General features: G+C 34.4%; 3 protein-coding genes and 1 long non-coding RNA gene across 4 annotated transcripts; 2 read left to right on the top strand and 2 right to left on the bottom strand.

Annotated features, from left to right (window-relative positions):
• Positions 1-10,808: 10,808 nt before the first annotated feature.
• LOC112758457 (phosphoglycerate mutase-like protein AT74) lies at positions 10,809-13,091 on the top strand. Its single transcript, XM_025807136.2, has 2 exons — positions 10,809-11,482; positions 12,168-13,091. The coding sequence occupies exons 1-2, from the start codon at positions 11,038-11,040 to the stop codon at positions 12,602-12,604; spliced, it is 882 nt and encodes a 293-aa protein (XP_025662921.1). The 5' UTR covers positions 10,809-11,037; the 3' UTR covers positions 12,605-13,091.
• Positions 13,092-15,707: 2,616 nt separating this feature from the next.
• Positions 15,708-16,665, bottom strand: LOC140179912 (uncharacterized). The gene is made up of 3 exons (XR_011873953.1): positions 16,546-16,665; positions 16,372-16,450; positions 15,708-16,288 (listed from the first exon to the last, which is right to left on the bottom strand). It is a non-coding gene; the product is annotated as an uncharacterized lncRNA (long non-coding RNA).
• Positions 16,069-16,843, top strand: LOC112754107 (uncharacterized). Its single transcript, XM_072219926.1, has 2 exons — positions 16,069-16,268; positions 16,365-16,843. Exons 1-2 carry the CDS (start codon positions 16,069-16,071, stop codon positions 16,693-16,695), a joined length of 531 nt encoding a protein of 176 aa, XP_072076027.1. The 3' UTR covers positions 16,696-16,843.
• Positions 16,844-17,461: 618 nt separating this feature from the next.
• On the bottom strand, positions 17,462-21,441 carry LOC112758175 (glutathione synthetase, chloroplastic). The gene is made up of 12 exons (XM_025806775.3): positions 21,002-21,441; positions 20,758-20,927; positions 20,604-20,679; positions 20,386-20,516; positions 19,863-19,985; positions 19,697-19,777; positions 19,460-19,540; positions 19,292-19,361; positions 18,764-18,885; positions 18,232-18,371; positions 17,950-18,142; positions 17,462-17,865 (listed from the first exon to the last, which is right to left on the bottom strand). Exons 1-12 carry the CDS (start codon positions 21,314-21,316, stop codon positions 17,742-17,744), a joined length of 1,626 nt encoding a protein of 541 aa, XP_025662560.1. The 5' UTR covers positions 21,317-21,441; the 3' UTR covers positions 17,462-17,741.
• Positions 21,442-22,883: the final 1,442 nt, after the last annotated feature.

Raw genomic sequence — 22,883 nt, 5'->3', positions numbered from 1 at the left:
CTAGGAAACAATAGAATGATTAACTAGTTTATCCAAATGCTTGAAGCTAGCATTATGCAGAAGGTGAGAATATGTTTTACGATGAGATTTTGGTGGAACAGCAAACTTAGAATCCTTCATTCGCCCTTAGATTGTTTTGGTGTGCAATACCAAACTTAGCTTCTTGCAATATAGATAAAAATAATTAACTTTTTTATTAAAATAGCTATTAAAAGAAAACTACCTCAGGTTGGGTTGTCTCCCAACAAGCGCTTCTTTATTGTCACTAGCTTGACATTGGCCCCTCATTAGGGTGGTTGATGACTGTAGTGTCTTAGCTTGTCTCCCCTCACTGTGATCTTCCTTTTAGTGCCTTGATGCTCAATTTCAGCATGTTCTAGTGAGAGTATTTTGCTGACAGTGTAGTAGTCATCAGCTTGTTGGCTTGCCCCCAGTTGTTGGTAGACTAACTGCACTTTATCCCCTTTTTGGAATCCTTCAGTTGGGATCTTTTTGTTCTTCCACCCCTTTTTAACCCTTTTCTTGCCTTTCTTCTTTCTGTGTGTGGATCCTTCCCCCTTTTTGGCAATGGGTTGTATCTTAGGACTTTCCTTCTCAGTAACTAACACTTCAACTTCTTCTTGCTTCCCTACATCACTCTGCACAGTGTCATTCTCTTTTTGCTCTGCTGTGTTGTTTGTTTCTTGCTCTGAAAGGTAATCAATGATTCTCTTGTTTGTTTTCTTCTTCCATTGCAAATCTCCTTTATCAGTCTCCATGTAGTTTATCTTTTCATCAATGTGTTGTGTTTCTGGGAAGACATTCAAGGTGATGCTTTTATCATGCATTTGGAGGGTCAGCTCTCCTTGCTTCACATCTATAATGGCCCTAGCTGTGGCCAAGAATGGTCTTCCAAGTATAATGGAATCACCTTCATCCTCATCTGAGTCTAAGACTACAAAGTCTGCAGGGAATATGAATTTGTCTACTTTAATTAGAAGGTTTTCAATCACACCCCTGGGACAGATCACTGACTTGTCCACTAATTCTAGAGACATTTGTATTGGCTTCACTTCCTCTATGCACAGCTTTCTCACCAGAGAAGAGGGCATCAGATTGATACTAGCCCCTAAGTCACACATTGCCTTGTTGATGATCATACTGCCGATGGTACAAGGTAGAAGGAAACTTCCAGGATCTTCAAGTTTGGGTGGAAGCCCTTTTTGAATTAATGCCCTGCATTCTTCAGTGAGAGGCACTTTTTCCTTCTCTTGCCAACTCCTCTTCTTGTTAATAAGCTCCTTCAAAAAATTTGCATATAAAGGCATCTGCTCTAGTGCCTCAGCCAGTGGAATGTTTATCTCCAATTTCTTGAAGACTTCAAGAAATTTAGGGAATTGTTGGTCCTTAGTCTCCTTGTTGAACCTTTGGGGATATGGCAATGGAGGTGTGAAGTTCACTCCCTGGCTGTGATCCTTGGTTGGTTCTTCCTTTTCTTGGGCCTACTTGCCTGTTGTCACATCCTTGTTGCTGGCTTCCTCTTTCTCTGTTGGCTCTTTGTTGCTGTCCATAGCTTTCTTGGTTGCTTCTTTGTTGTCCACCAATGTCTTTCCACTCCTTAGATGTATAACTTTGCACTCCTCTTTTGGATTAGGAATGGTGTCGCTTGGTAATGAGCTTGATGGTCTCTCAATAGCAATTTACTTGGAAAGCTGTCTAATCTGCCTCTCCATATTCTTCATGGAAGCTTTCTGGTTCTTTGTTGTCATCTCTTTGTGCTTCATCATTTTCTCCATTAAGAGCTCCAAATTGGTGATCCTCTGAGAGTCTTGTGAGATTGGTTGGTTGTGAGATGTTGAGGGTTGATGGTAAGTGTTTTGATTGGTGACTTGGTTATTGGATGGATGATGGTTAGAGTTGGGGTAAGTATTTTGTGGTTTTCTGTATGTATTTTGGTTATTATTCTGCTGGTTGTTGTGGTTTGTGTTTTTCCAACTGTTTTAGGTTGAATTCCTTTGCCATGGCTGTTGAGTCTGAGTGTGATTGTCTCCCTATTTGAGGTTGGGGTGATTCTTCCAAGAGGGGTTGTAAGTGTCACCATAAACCTCATTGTGTCCAAAGCCTTGATTGTGCATGTAATTCACTTGTTCTTGCTGTTGATCTTCACAAGCTTCTTCACCTTGCCCCCATGTGGTTGATGGTTGGCTTGTATTTACTGCTGCAACTTGGAGGCTATCAATCCTTTTGGCTATTTGCTCAAATTGTTGCTGAATTTGCTGCTGCATCATTTTGTTTTGAGCTAGGATTGAGTCCACTCCTTCCAACTCCATCACTCCTTTCCTTTGTGATGGTTGGCGTTGCCTTTGGTGAGCAAAGAAATATTGGTTGTTAGCCACCATATCAATGAGATTTTGGGCCTCCTCTGCAGTCTTCATGAGTTGCAAAGAGCCTCCAGCTGAGTGATCCAGAGCCTCCTGAGATTTCAATGTCAAGCCTTCATAAAATTCTGCAATATGTCCCATTCATTGAACATTTCAGGAGGGCACTTCCTAATTAGAGCTTTGTATCTCTCCCATGCCTCATAGAGAGGTTCAGTATCCATCTGTGTGAATGTTTGTACTTCAGTCTTCAACCTAATAATCCTCTGAGGCGGGTAAAATTTGGCAAGGAATTTGCTCACTAGATCTTCCCAATTGTTGATGCTATCTCTTGGAAACGATTCCAACCATTGAGTAGCTTTGTCTCTTAGGGAAAATGGAAATAACAGCAGCTTGTAGATGTTAGGATGTGCACCAATGGTTTTGACAGTATCACAAATCCTCAGAAAGGTGGATAAGTGTTGGTTTGGGTCTTCAAGTGGTCCTCCTCCATAGGAGCAGTTGTTTTGAACCAAGGTGATGAGCTGTGGCTTGAGTTCCAAATTGTTTGCATTAACATTTGGGGTAAGAATGCTACTCCCACAATGTTTAGGATTTGCAAATGTATAGGAAGCCAAAACTCTTCTCTGTGGTGAATTGTTGTTGTTGTTGGCTGCTCCTGCTGGTGGATTTATTGGATTTGTTGAGTGTTCCTCCATCTCTTGGAATTCTTCTTCTGAATCCTCTTCTCCAACAATGTCTTTCCCTTTTTCTGCTCTTCTTAACCTCCGAAGGGTTCTTTCGTCTTGTTCACAAAATGTGGGTATAGCTCCCCTTGTCCCTGACATACAAACCAGTCATAAAAATCACACAAAGCCAGAAAAAACCAGGAAAACTCCACTCTATTGCTAAAGTGAGGTTTTAGTTAGCTTAAGCAAAAATTCAAACAGTTAGTGTGTTAGTCAAAAATTAAAGAAACAGGAAAGAAAAAAAGTGCTTGATCTAGAACTCCACCTTACTTAATCATTGTCAATCTAATCAATCCCTGGCAACGGCGCTAAAAACTTGATGTGTGGAAAGCGATCTAACACAAAACTCACCGGCAAGTGTACCGGGTCGCATCAAGTAATAATAACTCACGTGAGTGAGGTCGATCCCACAGGGATTGAAGGATTGAGCAATTTTAGTTTAGTGGTTGATTTAGTCAAGCAAACAAGAGTTGATTTGAGTGATTTGTATCCAACGAACAGAAGCTAAATTGCATGAAAATTAAAGGGAGAGGGATAATTGACAAGAATTTAAAGTACGGAAGAATTAAAAGAGCCGAATCTTAAAGTGCAAGTAATGTAAATTGTAGAAACTTAAATTGCAAGAAATGTAAATAACTGAAACTTAAAATGCAAGAAATGTAAATGGCTTAAATAATAAAAGGATTTGGAGACTGGAAGTGCAGAAATTAAACAATTGCAAGTAAATTGTAACAAGCAGAAGAGTAGAAGATGAATTGAATTGCAGTAGATCTCAAACAGAAAAGTAAATTAGCTTGAAGAATCATTCAGCAGATGAACTAAATTGAAAATGTAGATCTCAGGGATCAAGAGACTAGAAATCCAAGTCTAGATCTTACTGCCTTCCTTGATCCAACTCAAAGAACAATTGCAAACAAATTAAAGATCAAAACAATAAAGAAACTTTGAATTCAAATCACTAAATTCTGAATTATGCAGAGAAAGGAACAAAGAGATCTCAAGGTGAGATTGAGACAGAATTTTCTCAATTCTCAACACCCAAGACTCAAGCAAAGTATGTAGAAAAAAAAACAAGAAAACCCAGAGGAAGAGAACTCAATTCTCCTCTCAATTCTCCAAGATCAAAGTCAAAACTCTCGGAGTTACAAATGAAAATTCTAAAAGAAGAAAAAGGTGCTCTCTAAATCAAACTAGCTTCTATTTATACACTTCCTTCTAATGATCATTAACCCTTGAATTTGGGCCCTTGGCCTTGATGAAATTGGGTTGAAGATGGCCTCTGTTGATTGCTCTTGGTCTTGAGAAGAAATCCGTTTGCACTATGGACTTTGGGATCATTCACGTTTGAGTCAACGTTTGAGGCAAACGTTGACTCAAACGTCTTCGTGTAATGGCATCCTGCAGAACGGTTGTTGCTGTCACTCATGTTTGAGTTCACGTTTGAGGTTAAATGTGATCCTCCCCAAGGTAATTTTCAGCCAATGTTTGACCTCACGTTTGAGGCAAACATTGGCGCAAATGTAGCTTCTCTCCAGGGCACTCCTTAAGCCAATTGTTTGACCTCATGTTTGAGGCAAACGTTGGCGCAAACGTTGAATCCTCCTAGGGTATTCCTTAGCCAACGTTTGACCTCACATTTGAGGCAAACATTGGCGCAAACATTGAGCTTTTCCAGGGGATTCCTTAGCCAACGTTTAACCTCACGTTTGAGGCAAACGTTGGCACAAACATTACTTCTCCTCCAGGGTATTATTAATTGCTAATGCATTAGCCAATTGGCTTTTGCATGCTTTTCTTTACTTTAATTAATTCATAATGCCAATGCATTAGCCGTAAGCTTTATTTGTTCGTTGCATTAGTAATCAAAATTGCATGCTTTCATTGGCCATGGGATTCATTGGCTTAATTAATTTATGCCAATGCATTCACGTTAAAGCCATTCGTTTTAATAATGCATTCTTTCATTGGCTTTAACAATGCATGCATTTCATTCATTCTTTAATGCCAATGATGATATCAATTAATCAAATGCATGGCATGCTTTCATTAATGCCGTAAAGCTTGAATTTCCCATGCATGCATGCTTTGATTTATCAATAACAAATTCATGCATAAGGCATTAATTCATGTCATGGCTTCATGGTCATGGGCCACGCTTTCAAAAGCGTGGCCTAAAGTTCCAAAGCGTGCTTAATTTTCAAAGCGTGCCCAAAATTCCCTTTTCCACCATTTCTTCACCTACAAATAATCAAAACAACCAATCAAAGTATCACCAAATTCACAAGGTTTAAAATTCATTCAAAAATCAATTAATTTAAGCTTAAACCCCATGATTTTGTGCCAATTAAAGGGTGGTTGATTGATTCAAAGAAACCATGCAATTCCACTCCAATTACTAACTTATAATGCAAGAAAGTGCATAAAAACTAATGAAACAAGTGAAATTTGCTTGAAAAGCTAGCATATGATGACTTGTCATCAGGCATAAACATCACGAACCCAATTTTCATTTTAAAACAGTTTAGAAATAATTTGAGGGTCCGGAAACCAAGTTATACCTCGCCGAAGTTCGGCCAAAAACCAACTTTAGCAAATCCTTCAAAACCTCATTTTTCATTCAAGATTTCCATATCATTCATTTCCAAACCTATCAACACCAATTCAAAATGCCAACAACAATACTCAACAAGCTCTATATCATTTCATCAATCACCATTCAACCAAACCAAAATATAATCATATGATTAATAATTCAATCATATATCCTTTCAAAAATTCATTTAGTAAGAAACTCCACCTCATAATCAAATCTCTAAACCAAACCAAGCATGTTCATCGATCAAATCACTAAACATTAAATATACACCTGCATTCCAGCTTATCCTATGGCCATCTAGCCTAAGTTTTCACAGGACATTACATATTAAATGCAAGAAACCTAAACCATACCTTGGCCGATTCCCACGTAACGATCAGGGAAATTTATTTAAAACAAACACAACCCTTCCAAAATTCAGTAAACACTAGGCTCAGCTTCCTCCAAGTTCCAATATTTACAATTCCAAGCTCCAATTATTTATTTACAACTTAATACACATTTATAACACATATATATCCAATTTAATACTCAAAGCTCAAATTTAATAAAATTAAAATAGAATTATGGTATCCTCACCTTACCCAAGCTTCACATAAGTAAGAGTGAACGTTTTTCTCAAGCTAATTGGATCCTAAAACATCAAAGAGCAAAAAAATTCAATACTCGTACCATACTTTAAAGAATTGTGGGAAAGGAGTGGATGGGAGTATTTAATGACTTACCTATGAAATTATTCCGATAAAAATATAGAGCTCGACGCGGTGAACGCGTGGCCGCAAATGGTGCGGCGATCGGAGCTTAAACGGAGGAGTTACGGGATTTTGAAATTCACCGTAAGGGTTTGGGAAACTTTCGTTGCTCTTCTCCCCTGGAAGTCTTCAACTTCGTTTTCTGCTGAGATGAGGGAGAGAAGGGCTTGGGTTCATTTAATATGTTGGTCCGGTTGGACCGACGGCTCAATTTTGGGACCGGTTCAACTGGTTTGATCCGCTCGGTCCAATTTTAGACTGATTTCTTCGAAATTAGTATTAAAATTCTCGTTTCGATGAGCTCTATCATAATTTAATATAATATTTGCATTTCTAATCTTCTTTATTAAAAACTAATTTATCAACTAATTATTTACTAATTTAACGCGGTTTACACTAAGAAGGTGTTATGAGCTGCTTTTTATTGGCCATAGTTACAAAAGGAAGCGGCCGACTTTGTCAAGAAATGTCCTGTGTCCACCTTGTCAAATACATGGCAACTTTCATATGGCACCACCAGAAGAGTTCATCAGTGCCACTTCACCGTGGCCTTTTGCAAAATGGGATTTGGACTTGCTGGGATCATTTTCTCAAGCACCTGGACATGTAAAATACCTCATAGTAAAGATTGACTACTTCACTAAGTGGATTAATTGAGGCAGAACCTTTGGCGTCCATCACAGCTCAAAGAGGTGGGAAATTCCTTTATAAAAATATTGTCACCCGATTTGGAGTACCATTCTCCGTCGCGACTGACAATGGCACTTAGTTCACCGACTCGACCTTCAGAAACTTGGTGCAAGCCTTAAGATTAATCATCAATTCACATCAGTAGAGCACCCTCAAGTCAGTGGACAAGCAGAAGCTGCAAACAAAGTCATATTGGCTAGGTTCAAGCGAAGACTAAAAGACACAAAAGGAGCATAGGCTGAGGAGCTCCCCCAAGTTCTATGGGCATATCTGACAACTCCCCATTTTACAACTTGAGAATCTTTGTTTCGACTTGTTTTTGACATAGAAGCTATGATCCCTATAGAAGTAAATGAAGAAAGTCCAAGAATGACGTAGGAAACATCCAAGCTCATAAGGAAGAACTCGACCTCCTTTCAGAAGTCCGAGAACAAACTCTGATAAGGAAGAAAGCGTTAAAAGTTGAAACAAAGGATGTCTACGAAATACAACAAGAAAGTCATCAGAAGAAATTTCGCCACAAATGACCTTGTTCTGATCAGAGATGATATCGAGATACAGAAGTCGGGTAATGGAAAGTTGGCTGCAAATTGAAAAGGACCTTACAATATCAATGAAGTCTTGGAAAAAAGTTACTTCAAAGTGTCCAATTTACAAGGGAACGAGCCTCGGTAGGTCATGGCATACATGCACATGAAGAGGTACAACAGCTAGAAAATAAACATTGCTCCCTAATGTACTTTTTTTTTTTACTTTATAGTTTTTTTCCAAAAAAAATTTTTTAAAAAATTTTAACAAGATATCATAGCAAGGGCTAGGAGTTAAGATAACAAAACTCTTAGTAGCAAATAACACTTTGGAAAACATTTTCATTAATAATAATTCATCATTTTTTCATGATTAATTATTCTACTATATGCGCGTTAAAATGACTTAATAAAACATGAATTATTTACATCTACAATATATTATACCTAAAATATTTTTTTTAATCACGGTTAAAACTTAAAACCTACTTGTGTACTTATTAAGATGTTATTTTTTTTATTGACAACACAACACCCGTATCTAACTCTAAAACAATTAATTCATATCGAAAATCACTAATGTATGGATATTTGCCTAATAAAATCATCTAATTTTGTAGAACGTACAAATAGAGGACTCACCAACAAACACAGAACTAATATGACATAAACAAAATGACTTTAACCATAAATAGACGAAATGACTTAACTATATCACTATTAATATTTTAGTGCATTGTTATTTCCACTTAAAATGGAGACAAAACAATATTTACAACATTTTAACCCTATCAACTCTGGACTGAGCTTTGAGCATAATATCCAACGACAATACCAAACATTGAACAAAAGTCTATCATTACATACTGAATTTTAATTACGAGCATGATTCTCCTCTCCGCATCTCACTTCTTTCTAGGTCCAACTTATGTAATCTAATAGCTCATCTACAAACAATTTTGTATTCATCCGACTCGGTCCATATGAGAATATCACCTTATTTAACCCACTACAATGCCGAAGAGTCTTAGTTCAGGTGGCGTTTCACCCCTTTCCACTATTAAAGTCAGAGTTCAAACTTTAGAGGATGTATTTGAAAAAAAATGTGATAAATATGTGAAGAATGTGTGAATATGTTGTGTACTTAGAATTGGAAGTTGTCCAATTCATTGGAATACTTAGAATTAGAAGTTGTCCAATTTACTGACAAAAAAAAAAAATTCCACTACAATTATCTCCAAATACAATTTTGCTTAACCCATTACTTAATTTTCTAACTACAATTTTTTGATCAACTGCAATTTCTGTCACGCTGCACATTTTGTCCACCTCGAAGGATGCATAATAACCCCACTGCAAAGGGATATTATTGCTGCGCTTAACAACCATTGCATATATACTTGACACATCTACTTCTACAAATGTAGAAAACTTTTTCCTTCTACATGGTAGAATTGACCAAAAGAGAATAATACAAGTGATAGAATTATAATAGGGTTAACTACTAATTTAGTATCTAAAGAATTTAATTGTTGACAAAAAAAAATTTCTAAAAAATATTATTGACAAAATAGTTCTTGAATGATTTAAAAATATCACAAAAAAAATCAATAATTCGTAGGTCACAAAAAAAAACTTCATATTTAACAAATGACTTATCTATTAGATCTAAATTTTGGTGACAATATTTGAATAAATATTTAGAAGGTACATACAAAAATCGAAACAAAATTTAATCTCTAAATTTTTTATTTTTCAAAAAATATAGTCATTCACAATAATATTTTTTTAAAAAAAATTATTTGACAAAAAAATTAAATTTAAAAAAAAATTTATTAGTGATTACAAAAATTTGTATTAAAATTTAATTTTTAAAATTATCTTTTAAAATATATATTTAATATCAAATTTTTTAGATTGTATTTTTAAATTTTTCTAAAACTTATTTAAAATTTAGAGTAATTACCCAAATCAGTTCTCAAGGATTTTAAAAGTGGACATTTTAGTCCCCAAAAAAATTAATACATAGATCAATCCCCAAAGTTTTACTCTAGCAGACAAATCAGTCCCCAATTCATTTTCCGTCAGAATAATTATCCAGATCAGTCCCCAAAAATTTAAAAAATGGACGTTTTAATCCCAAAAAAATTAACATACAGATCAATCCGTAAGTTTTTCTCCGTCAAACATAACAGTCCTCCATTCAATATTATTATTATTATTATTATTATTATTATTATTATTATTATTATTATTATTATTATTAATTGCACAATAATATTGTACCATAATTTTTTTGTATTTTTTAGATAAAAATAATAATAAATTTATTCATTAGATTCTTATGTATGTATTTTTAATATAAAAAGTATATATATACACACACACATACATAGTCACTTATTAATAATAATAATAATAATAATAAATAAATAAATAAATAAATAAATAAATAAATAAATAAATAAAATTATTAGAGATTATTCTACAAAAAATTCTAGGTTGAAACTATTTAATATGTTTGTATTTAATATAATCAAAAGATAGATGTTCTACTTTAAAAAACATGTTTGTATTAAAAGAAAATATTTTAATTTGAATTTTAAAGCATGTTATTCACCTTATTTGTTTCTAACTAAAAGAGTGTATTAATATGTTAGGATCGTTGTTCACATGCACAAAGCTAAGTTTATAATGATGTTTTGAAATCCAAATTAAAATATTTTCTTGTAATACAAATATGTTTTTTAAAGTAGGATATTTTTTGATTATATTAAATACAAAAATATGAAATAGTCTTAACCTTAAATTTTTTTGTAGAATAATCTCTAATTATTATTATTATTGAGTGACTATATATATATATATATATATACTTTTTTATATTAAAAATAAATACATAAGAATTTAATGAATAAATTTATTATTATTTTTGTTCAAAAATACAAAAAATCATGATATAATATTATTATGTAATTAATAATAATAATAATAATAATAATAATAATAATAATAATTTTATTTTTTTTAGATGAAGGACTGTTATGTCTTGTAAAGAAAAATGTTGAGATTGATCTATATATTTAATTTTTCTGTCAAAATAAAACCTTAAAGATTAATTTATGTATTAATTTTTTTTAGAGATTGAAATGTCCACTTTTTAAATTCTATTCTTCCGACTCTAAAATTTATTTTGCCAACGAATACGAATCATTTTAGTAGTTTTAACTTTTAACGCATAAACCCAGGCAGATGAAATTGGATTTGGGGGATTAGGAGTGTATGCACTGTGCGTACTGCGTGCTCGATCGTAAATTTCATTTGAATTTGAAATTTTCAATCTTGCCATAATTTCGATGCAGCAACAGTTAAAGTTACAATAACAATATGCATCAACACAAGGTGCTTCCGAAGAGAATAATACTGGTGCGGCACGGCGAGTCGCACGGTAACCTCGACACGGCGGCGTGCACCACCACTCCCGACCACAAGATCGATCTAACGCCCACCGGAATCGCTCAAGCGCAGAATGCCGGGGCATGCATCCGTGCAGCCATTGCCTCCGACTCATCCTCCCCGAACTGGCGCCTGTACTTCTACGTGTCGCCCTATGCGCGCGCCAGATCCACGCTCCGAGAGTTAGGGCGCTCGTTCTCGAGGGCGCGCGTGATAGGCGTGAGGGAAGAATGCCGCATTCGGGAGCAGGACTTCGGGAACTTCCAGGAGCGTGAGCGCATGGATTCTATCATGGAGACTCGGTTACGATACGGCAGATTCTACTACCGCTTCCCTGAGGGCGAGTCCGCCGCCGATGTCTTCGATCGCGTTTCCAGTAAGTACGCACAATACCTTTCCTCTTATCCTAAGGATTTTTTCTGGATCTTGTAGTTTTTGTATCCTGGTAATTTGGATTTGGTTTCTGATTCTTTGCCCTAATATTGAATTATGACGAAGATAATGTGGATTTTGAGTTTGATTCAGGTAATAGGTAATGAGTGTGAAGAATAGTTAGTTTGATTGATGTAGTAATACATAATTAAAATATTTTTTTTCATTTTAATTACATAGAAGAGGAAGAAAAATAAAGGAGGAATTTACCTTGAGAGAGAGAATTCAAGTTAAACAAACCATTATATTAACAACAGTTTATAGTCACTTGCCAGCTATAATAGTGTATTCAAACCCAACTTACGCTGTTATCATGAGTATTGGTTTAATTAGGCGAGTTAACCAAATTGGCACAATGAAAGGATGTGGTATCTGAAAGTGTGTTGCATGTATTATTATGGAATCATCACTAAGAAAGGGTTTGACGTAGTAAGAGCAACAAAACCTGAAATTACTTGTGCAATAATAACAAACAAAAATGGAAAGGATTTAGTTGAAGTGGAGAGTTATATTTTCTGCAATTTGAGGAAGTTATTCCTACTTGTCGGTCCTTAATTGTATTTTAAACTAATGCAACTTGCAGAGATTGACAAGGCATGATATTGATTCTGAGGCTTCTTGTTTTCCAGGTTTCCTTGAATCTCTGTGGAGGGACATTGACATGAATAGGCTCAATCAAGACCCTTCCCATGATCTGAACCTGATAATTGTCACACATGGGCTAGCATCCCGTGTTTTCCTCATGAGGTGGTTCAAGTGGACGGTTGAACAGTTTGAGCTTCTGAGCAATCCTGCAAACTGTGAGATCCGCATCATGCAGTTGGGTGCTGGTGGAGAATACAGCTTGGCAGTCCATCATACGGAGGAAGAACTGCTTCAATGGGGGCTCTCTCTTGAAATGATAGCTGACCAGAAATGGCGAGCCCAGGCAAACAAGGGTGCCTGGAATGATCAGGTTCCAGTGTGTCTTAATGCATTTTTTGATAACCTTCCTGATTCTGATGATGACAATGTAGACCTAAATGAGGTAACAGGTTCTTTGACCATTAGTTCAAACTGTTCTTAGTATCTGGGCTGGAGATTCAAAAATTCAAACTGTGCCTAGCATTCTTTGTTTCCCTCTTTCTCCTTTTCTTTCTATCTTATGGAGATAAGATTAAAAATTCCCCAATGAACAAGAAGAAAATGAAGAGGAAGGAGATAAGGTGACAAGATCGTGCTTTACTTATTGCTGACAGTAACCAGCTCTGTTCATCACATTCATCATTATGAACTTTACATCCAACTGGAAGCTTCAAATATACTGAATCTAATGAATTGATAATATATTAGATTATAGATAAGGCTTGAAGCATTCTTATATAGTGAAGGGAACAAGGTTGCTTTGCACGCATGCATTATGCATCCTGTTTTCCAAATCATGTTATGATAGAATTAGAACTTAGAAGAGTCTGCATAGTATTTGTTCATACAAAGAGCGAAAATTGTACTCGGACCTTTATACACAAAGTTTATGAATATTGCAGACGCCCATCCTATCCCTTAGGAATTTATTTTCTTTCTCGATGATATCTCTATCATATTTGGAAAAGTTCTTGCTTGCCATCGCATGTTATTGAGTTAATCACAGCACAACATTACTGAGGCACTGATGTTTTCCTTGTTTTTTTTTTTTTTCGGTGAATGTTTTCCTTGTTTTTTTTACCCCTTGTTTATCTGTTATATGTTTTTTGTTGGGCTGTTGTATAAAAAAATTTTACAGGGTCTAGTTTTGAGGAAATGAGGTCAGTATATATACTACATAGGAACCGATATGGTCTTGGTGATAAGAGTTGAGTTTTGGGATAAGTCATGGTACAAGAATCGTTTTGGGAATATTATAGGCAGTTTATTTTCTGTATGCACATAAGCATATTTGATCATCAGTGTTATCATTTTATTGTGCATTGTTATTATGTTGGTATCATTTTATTGTGCATTGTTATTATGTTAGTGAAATTCAATTTTTCAGTTTAGAAATAGAAGTTTCAGTTGGAAAGGAAAATAAAGTGCGGTCGGTTTTCAAGTCCTATTCAGTATAGTATACAGTCCAATTGCGTCTTTCACGTGAATTTATTTGAAGAAAATCATAACCGGTGTTTGATAAATGACTTTCTTGATGTGGGTGTTCTAATCAGTAATCACACCATCAAGTGTTCAAATATGTTTTCTTTAAACAAGCCATTATTTTATTGGAGGTTATTGTGGAGACCAATTGATTAGCTGTCCCATGTACCCAACTTCCAAACCCAATATAACCAAGAAAAATCGGCATAAATCATGTCCTCTCTCTCTATATATATATATACACAATTTTTTTTAACTTTTCTAACTCTCTTTTCATCATTATTAACGAGGAAGAAGTATCAATGGAAAAATTATGCACCAAAATGCGCAGTATATAACTAAACTATATAACTATATAAGTAATTTAAAGAATTATATTTTAAATCATAAATATAGAAGAATCAAGTGTATTTGAATTGCTGTTTGTCTTTTTCGTAGAAACAGGAGAATTTAGCAGGCTTTTTTTATTGAAAGAATACACAAAAAACTTTTATTTTTCTAAATGTGCATGGATCAAAATGTTTTTCAAAATGCACAGCACACACGAAATGAGACATTTCATAGATGGCATCCATGAAATAGGCATGTCAATGGCGACACACACGAAATTAAAACCAGTATTTTAAATAGAAAAAAAATAGCTTGTTAAAAAATCATCTTCCATTTTAGATGTACCCATCAAACAAAATTAATTTTTAAGGAGCCAAAAATTCTAGACAAAGAAAGAATCAATCTTTAACAAACCAACGTTTCAAATTATTAAAATAGTGGTTTAACCAACTTAATTAAATAATAGCATATCCGGTGGATCAAAGATTACATAATTTAATTAATTAAGTACGTGGCTGGATCTAGAAGGTAGAAAGTTCTAATAATTAACAATTAGACTCAGTTTGGGTGTCAATATATATTTTGTTGTTTTTTATTTTTTATTTTTTACTTCTATTAGAATTCTCTCTTCTTTTATTGGGGTTAAGAACTTGTTATAACTAACTATAAAAATAATAGCAAACTATATAAAAATAAAATCACATATGAAAAAAATAAAATTAAAATTGAGATTCCATACCACACACAATGTTACAAATTTAATAATAAAAATATAGTGATAAAATGATAAAACAAAATAACTAGAAGGAATATATATGCATTAGGTGGTTCAGATGGAACATTGTTTTAAAATGGTGGTAGAGGGACAATATTTTCAACAGATAAATCATTACGTGAAATTAGTGGTAGAAGGTCAATACTTCCAGATTATTACAATTTAATTGCTGCATTTCGTGTTTGGTACCAATAAATTGGGTCCAATTCGCATATGACTCCCTTGAGTTGTCCCCCCTTTGCCTCCATTTCGTGGGTACCACCTCTGTAATAGCGAAAGCCATACCTGAAAAGCCTAGTTCGTGGACATCGGCATTGAGATGGAGACTATTTTTAATTCGGAGATACTTCCCATGATTTGGTGCTGCACATTTTAAAAAAAGTTTTTATTCATGCGTATTTAGGGAAATAATAATTTTTCTGTATTTATTTTAATAACAAAAAGCCAATTTTTCATGCGTATTTAAAAAACTAATAGTTTTTTCTGTATTTATTTTAATAACAAAAAGCCAATTTAGCAGCACCTGCACGTGCACCGTTGACATGTGGGATCACCTGTATAGCAGCAGGAGCATAATCTCCATGTTGAATCATCCCCAAATTAAAGGTTGTATAAGATTGTTTAGTGCTTAATAATCACATAGTAATAAGTATTTGTTTTGGAACGCTGAATCACAGAAAGATCGCTCAAATTTTAAATGTATCATTGAGATAAGTATAACTAACTGGCCCGGATATATTTGAACTTTGAATTCGTTTATTTGAGAATGGATAGATAGGTTTTAGGTAACAACTTTCACCCTGGCCTATTGTCAAGTTTACAGACCTAATTATTAAGTGTGTTAACCCAACCCTGGCGCTTAAGGGCTTTTTACTTTCTCACCCTTACATCGCATTCTCATTCTCACTCTTCAACAAATCCATATAAAGATTAAAGAGTAGTCATCTTTGCACTTTACTGGGATTGGGTCTCCTTTTATTTCTCCCCGAATGACAAAGTAGACATTGTCTTCCATTCACATCAAAATAAGTACTACTAACTTTTTTTTTTTTAATATAAAAAGGCTTTGTGATTTGTGAAGCTGTTAGTGTTCTCAATCATTGCGTTTTACAGTCAAATTCATCCTCCATGACCTGATCCTTTACTTGTGCAGTTGTGCTATTCGAAAATACTCTCTCTCTCTCTCTCTCACACACACACACACTCACACATTGCTTCACAGTATTACACTTGAGTCATGCTAAAATGGCACCATGACTTTTGCTCTTGAGAACACTGCTGCAAGTTAAGTTTTGAGAGTCAAAGTTTGTATTTTTGCAATGAGGGCGTGGAGGGTTCATCCACCACATGGCGTTTTGAAGTGGGTTTTAGTTTGGATGAGTTTTTGTTTCATTGTATTCAAAGTTGGACCACCCTCCCAATGGCGGTTGAAAGATGCCACAACTGTTCATTCTCCATGTCCTCCATGTGAAGAATGCTTTTGCTCTTTGCCTGAGTATCCCTTCAATCCTTCGGGTGAGTTTTTCCCCCTTCTCTTTCCTTTGAAACACACACACACACACACACAATTAGTTCAGAGCTTTCTTCGATTGATTTAATAGAAAATTGTGTTAAGAGCATACTATAATATAAGTGCAGACTGCGGTAAACATGATCCAGCTATGAGTGAAGAAATGCATAAGGATCCAGTGACTATGCTCTCTGAGGAGATAAATTTGCAGAAAATTGTAGCCAATGAGAGCATGGAACATGCTAGAAGATTAGTAATGGATGCAAGGAAAAGCATATCACATTACCAAGAGGAAGCAGTAAAGTGCAACTTGGCGGTGGAAACTTGTGAAGAAGCAAGAGAGAGGGCAGAGACACAGCTCATTCAAGAACGCAGGCTAACAGCTTTATGGGAAAACAGAGCTCGTGAATATGGATGGAAGGACACAACACGCTAATGAACTTTTGCTATCGTCACTATTCATTACTTAGCAATTTAATATATTATGCTTAAGCTTCTTTTATAATAGTTTCTAAGTAGTAAACACTCAAATTGCTCTCTATATAAATTCCATGTTAGATATTCTGGTCTTTAATAAATTTTTATTATTCTATAAATATTTGAAAATTACTCTTTTAATAGACAAATAATTTATTAACAAATTTTATTATAAAACAATTACATATCAAACAAGTATCATTATATGGCATATAAATATCTTTAATCAATAATACATCTTGAAAACATCTAGAGTAATAAATTTATACAATGTTCAATATAAAATTTCTTAAGAGTTGTTTACTATTTTTATTTTTTATGGTCAATGCACAAAGGTTGTCATTATTTGAACCAGGTCTCTTGCGTTTTGAGACTACTTTAGTTTTTGCTGGTTTAAACATGTTAGAAGCTAAAATAATATCTTTGTACGCATTTGAATCGGCATTTGAATCGACAAATTTTACAAGCAATTTGAGTCTCGTTACAATTGGCACCTCATTTTCAAGAATTTTTAAACCAGTAGTCCTAGAACATTTGTATCATATCTTTACTACTAAACACCATCTAAGGTTTATAGACGCCAGTGAAAATGCAGCTCCTTCTTGTAATTTATAAAAATTAAAAGAAAGAAAGAAAGAAAGAGAAATGTTGGTCCAAGATGCCAGATCCAAAAGAAACGGAAATGTTGCATGATAAAATTCATGTTCCGGATAAAAGGGTGGATGTTTCACGGGCCAAGTGGATGCTTACCATCTTATGTCATTGCCATCAAAAGAGAGCAGTTTTGAACAGTTAATTAATCTTTACTGGTCAGAAACATGGAATTAAGCAAGAGGCCTTTCGGCTTTCAGTACAACAAACTAGGCCTCCTCTTTTCCTTAACTTGTTAAGGAGTAAGGGAAATAAAATTATGACCAAAGATTCATTATATGTTACCAACCAATCCATCAAGAATATAATGTTTTTACTTTAAGGTTACCCTGAAAACTTCACAGGCTTACCACTTCAAGTGAGGTATACACTATCTAATACTGCAAAACCAGCTGCAACTCCACCTTCATCCGATGACGATACTTTTGTACGCATCAAATACCCACTTTGGTTGTTCATGATGACCTTATCCTTATTCCTGTAAATTCAAATCCATAGATATGTCAAGTGTTTTGCCAACTTGAGCATGGAACTCTTATAGATATGTGGAAAAGCAACATACCTTAAATAAGTACCATATATCCCGAGTTCGGAAACGGCATGATCCTTATGCCAACAACCATCACGCATCAAAATTGCTGCACTAGTAGTTGGAAATATTCTCTGCATAAGAATGTAAGCTGCATCTTCTTCAGAACCTGCTTTCTGTAATTTTTGGAGGGTTTCCCTCACAGCATCACCATAAATGTTGTTTCCTGAAAAATAACTACAGCTAGATGAGTTCATTAAGTCAATTCCCCATCCTCTTGGCAAATGGTTGAATCAAAGTTTAGGTGTATTAGACCTCCTCCTTCTCTTTGGGGCTTCATCACATATAGTTCTGGCCTTTCAATTGCTTTTCTTGCAATATCTGAGTCATCCAAACTCCACAATCCCGCAAAGCATTCACGCAGTTTGGCAATATCATCTTTGTTTTCAAGGAACCTGCTTATAGATTTAATCCAGACACTTAGGAAAGATAAATCAACCAGAGAAAAAGACTACGATTAGCCAAAATAGACAAATTACTCAAAGACTCGGAGTATTTGTTTCCTTAGGAATTATGTGCATTTTTCTGATGAACCATCATCCAAAGGTTGATATTTCCAAGGCATCAAAAACCTACATTCTTTTATCTTCTTTTTATGAAAAACAAAACATAAGATCCTCCTTAAAGAATCATCTTAAACAATATGAAACATAAAATGATACAACCTATTCATGATTAACCAACTACAGCATTTATTGGAGAATAGAAGCTCCTGAAAAATGATGCAATTTCACTTCACATAATAAATCACTCACATGAGTCCAATGCAAAAAAGCTTGAAATATACCTCTCAAGAACATTGGGTTTTGCAAGTTCCTGCTGAATCTTCTTGGTACCAACCAAATGATAAGAAATTGAAGGGCATTTGATGGCAGAAGATTGTTCCATCAATAGCCTAGCTCTCCATTCCTACAAAATAAGCAAGAGATATCTAAAGCCATTAGAATTGCCAGAAATAGAAGGCTTACTAGCATTGGAACTGAAAGAATGCAACTGCCATAGGACGTTGGGAAACAATATTATGAATGAAGATATTCCTTGAAATAGAAAGATTGAGGAAAGGAAGAATGCAAGTTAATCAGATCACATTGATTAAAAGAAATGTAACATAATATACTAAGATAAAATAAAAATAGAAGTAAAAGACAAAGAAGAGAAGAAGATAAAAGATAGTGTACTACAGTCATGTCATGTATAAGCTTTGCCAATGTTTAAGAGGAGCAACTTAAGTTAACAGAAAATTAAACAGACACTTTTATTTGAAAAAATAATGACAGTTATTTTGAGAAGCAGAAGCGGGATAAAAAGCACTCACTGATTCTGAAGGAAAGTCAGCTGGTGTATAGCCAGCCCTGAAGTAAATGACAGCAATTGCTTGTCCACCCCTGTGAGTCCCAAGAAATTATAGTTTTCTACAGTCAGAAACAAAATGTAATTAAGAAATAAACATGTGCAAGAAGTAAGTTTTCCAAGGAACACATACACAGCAAGTGTTCCATCCGGTAGTAGTTCTCCTTCTTGATCAACTTCTGCCAATGTTTTTCGTATGGTTGTAATGTGATGCGTGTTATAAAGCTAAGGAAAATAATTCTAACTACTCAATTGTTTACTAACTACCAAGTATAAAAAGTGATACTACTTTACCATCTTCTCCTTTGAGATCATATTTGATAGCTCAACATTTTTCTTTTTTGTGCAATAACCAACACAAAAAGGATATCTTTCTCTTAGATATACAGAGAGAAAATGTTGGTCATACATGTTTCGTTCCTCAGCCTGAACTATAAACATAATCACAGCCCTGCGCAGATCCATTTATAAATAGAGCATAGAATCAGAAGCAGCAGCGAATAAAATGGAAAGCAAACTTTTTTCTCCAAACTGACCTGGGGTTATTATACTCACTCCAAGCTTTAGCTAATGCCTCTACAAACAGGTTGACAGAATTATTGGCAGGAACCCTTTCAGAATCTAGTCCAAGCAATTTTCCATAGTGACTTAGTGTGTTCCTGGAAAATGAAAAACTATTATAAAGATACCGCTCAAAGTTTGCCCTAAAATTAAAAAAATCCTTCAGAATTCGTATACATAATTTCAATTTGGACAAATATTCATCAAACATTTATTATATGATCTCCTAATAAACATTAATTTTGATACTCAAAAACTTCTCAATGGATCTTAAAACATATATATATCCATATCAACAAAGACAATTTAAAAAGGGAATGAATATTGTCACTCCTATACATCTCTTGTTTCTATTGCATTTTGACATGAACATACTAGGTAAAATTTCATTAATAAAGAGCGGCATTATCAAGATAAAAATCTCATTAATAAGGATTGACAATATCCGCTCCCATTAAAAACAATTACATACTATACAGAACTTAGAGCAACAGTTACCTATGAAGTTGGGACACAAGGCTGCTAAGACCAGCAAAAGAAGAGGAAATAGTGTTGAGCTCTATTTGTAGAAGTGAGTTAGTCTGTTCATCAAGCATATAGTCTGAACGATGTAATCCCAATCGTATATCCTATTAAAATTAATATCATTAAATCCCATTGATTCATTTAGCCAAAAGAACAGTAACAAACATTTAAATATATATACATAATAATACCTCTTTCTTGTTAATCTCTAGCATCTTGGAATGAATATCTAAAAGTCTGGAGGTAAATTCATCAACCTTCTTAGTTCTGCATTGAGACGAGGAAACAGATTACAATTTACAAACATAACACAAGAACAGAAGCAATTAGTTGTAGGTAGCTTACCTGGAGAGAGATTCTTGGAGAAATTTTCCGTCCAAACTAACTCGATCAACAAGTTCATTGAACAAAGGGGCTAAGTGACACGCTTGCTTCCAATGAATCTCAGGGAATGGATTCGGCAACAATGCAAAGGGCGCATGAACCAAGCCAACACCAGGGACAGTTCCGGAATTCTATAATTGGAAACAAATTGATTATGAAATTCAAGAAGAAGAAGAAGAAGAAGAAGAAGAAGAAGTGAATGAACCTGGATGGATTTGTGGCCAACGAGGAGGCCGTGAAGTGAGGCCCAAACAAGAGAATCATAAGCGATGGATTGGAGCAGTTGATGATCGAAGCGATGGTAATCGAAGAGTGATGACGTGAGCGTGTGGTCATCAACGTTGCCACACTTGGACTTGGACATGAGGTTGAGGTTGAGGTTGAGGTTGAGGGAGAAGAGGGGTTTGGGGCAAAATGGGAAAAACAAGGTTTGGGAAAGCGATGGTGATCTGTTGTAGGAGGAGGAGAATGAAGGAAGAGTGTAAGTGGCGGAAGTGGTGAAGCATAAGCTCACACCCATTTTGACTTTTATTGTCTTTTTCCTCCCTTTATCCTCTCATATTTACACTCCTCTCTCTACTCTCTGCTACCGTTCCCGTATATCTCCGCAACTTTTTTTTTTCCTTTTGTGGGTCTCCACTGTCCATTCAAGTTTTGTTTTGTCTTTTTTATATATTTTAAAAAAATAATTATTTTAAATTGATAACTAAAATGTACTATATATGATTATAAGTATAATACCTATACTTTATTAGCTCCAATATTATTAACCCATCATATAAATGATATTATTATATTTTTATCTCTCAAATTTATTAACACTCGTAAAATAAAAAAATAAAAAAGTAATTCTCAATTCTCATAATATAATTTTATTTCATGGAATACACCAAAATACATAAGATATAAGTGCTTTTATATAGATAATACTTTATATTAATAATTTTACTAATTTTTTAATATACATACTTATCTAATTTTACTTTTAATTTTAACTATTCAAATGAATAACTTTTATATCTTTTTTATTTAATTTTATTAGTAGGCATCTTATAATTTCTAGCACAACTATAAACATCTTAAAAATTCTTTAAATTTCTAATATGTTAGCTTCTAACAAAATGATAATTATTGTATTCTACTAAAATTTTGTTTCTTTGACCATTTTGACTTCAACACTCTTCGTGAAGATTCTAGTGATGCAAATTAATTTATAATTAATAATATTGTCTCACTTAAATCAAACTTACAGAATTAATCATTCCAAACAATTTTTCAACTTGTAAAATAATTCTATTTTCAACGGCTTTATAAATATATCTGCAATTTGTTTTTTAGTATGATAGTACTCGATCACAACTTCTCTCTTATTTACCAATTCTCTAATTTTGTGAAACCGTATATCAATATGCTTTGATCTGCTATGAAATATTGGATTTTTGCAAAGTGCAATAGCTGACTTGTTCTCGCAAAATGTTGTTAGAGTACTTTGTTTCTCGTTTAATTCTCCAAGAATTCTTCTTAGCCAAACTGCTTGCGTTGCACAACTTGTTGTTGCTATATATTCTGCTTCTGCTATAGAGAGTGCTACTACTGGTTGTTTCTTTGATGACCATGAAATTGCACCAGAACCAAGATGAAATGCAAATCTCGAAGTACTTTTTCTTGTTTCTATATTTCCAACCCAATCACTATCAGTGTAACCGACAAGATTCACGTCATTAGTATTTTCATAATAAATACCATCATTTAAAGTACCTTTGATATATCGAAAAATTCGTTTTGCAATTTGAAAATGGTTGGTATAAGGTTCCTACATAAATCTACTAAGCAAATAAACTCCAAACACAATATCTGGTCTGGTTGTAGTTAAGTACCTCAGACTTCCAATCAAGCTTTTCTAATATGTAGGATTTGTTACTCTTCCTTTATTTTCTCTTAACAACTTGAACTTCTCTTTGACCGGAGTAGGAACTTGTTTTGAGTGCTCCATCTGAAATTTCTTCAAAATATCATTTGCATATTTCTTCTGAGAAATGAAAATTCCATCATCCTTTTGAAGAACTTCGATGCCAAGAAAATAAGAC

Source organism: Arachis hypogaea, chromosome 16 (genome assembly GCF_003086295.3).
Source record: "Arachis hypogaea cultivar Tifrunner chromosome 16, arahy.Tifrunner.gnm2.J5K5, whole genome shotgun sequence".
NCBI classification, from domain to species: Eukaryota; Viridiplantae; Streptophyta; class Magnoliopsida; order Fabales; family Fabaceae; genus Arachis; species Arachis hypogaea.
Note: the sequence above shows the minus strand (reverse complement) of the source record. Positions and strands in the feature narration are given on the sequence as shown.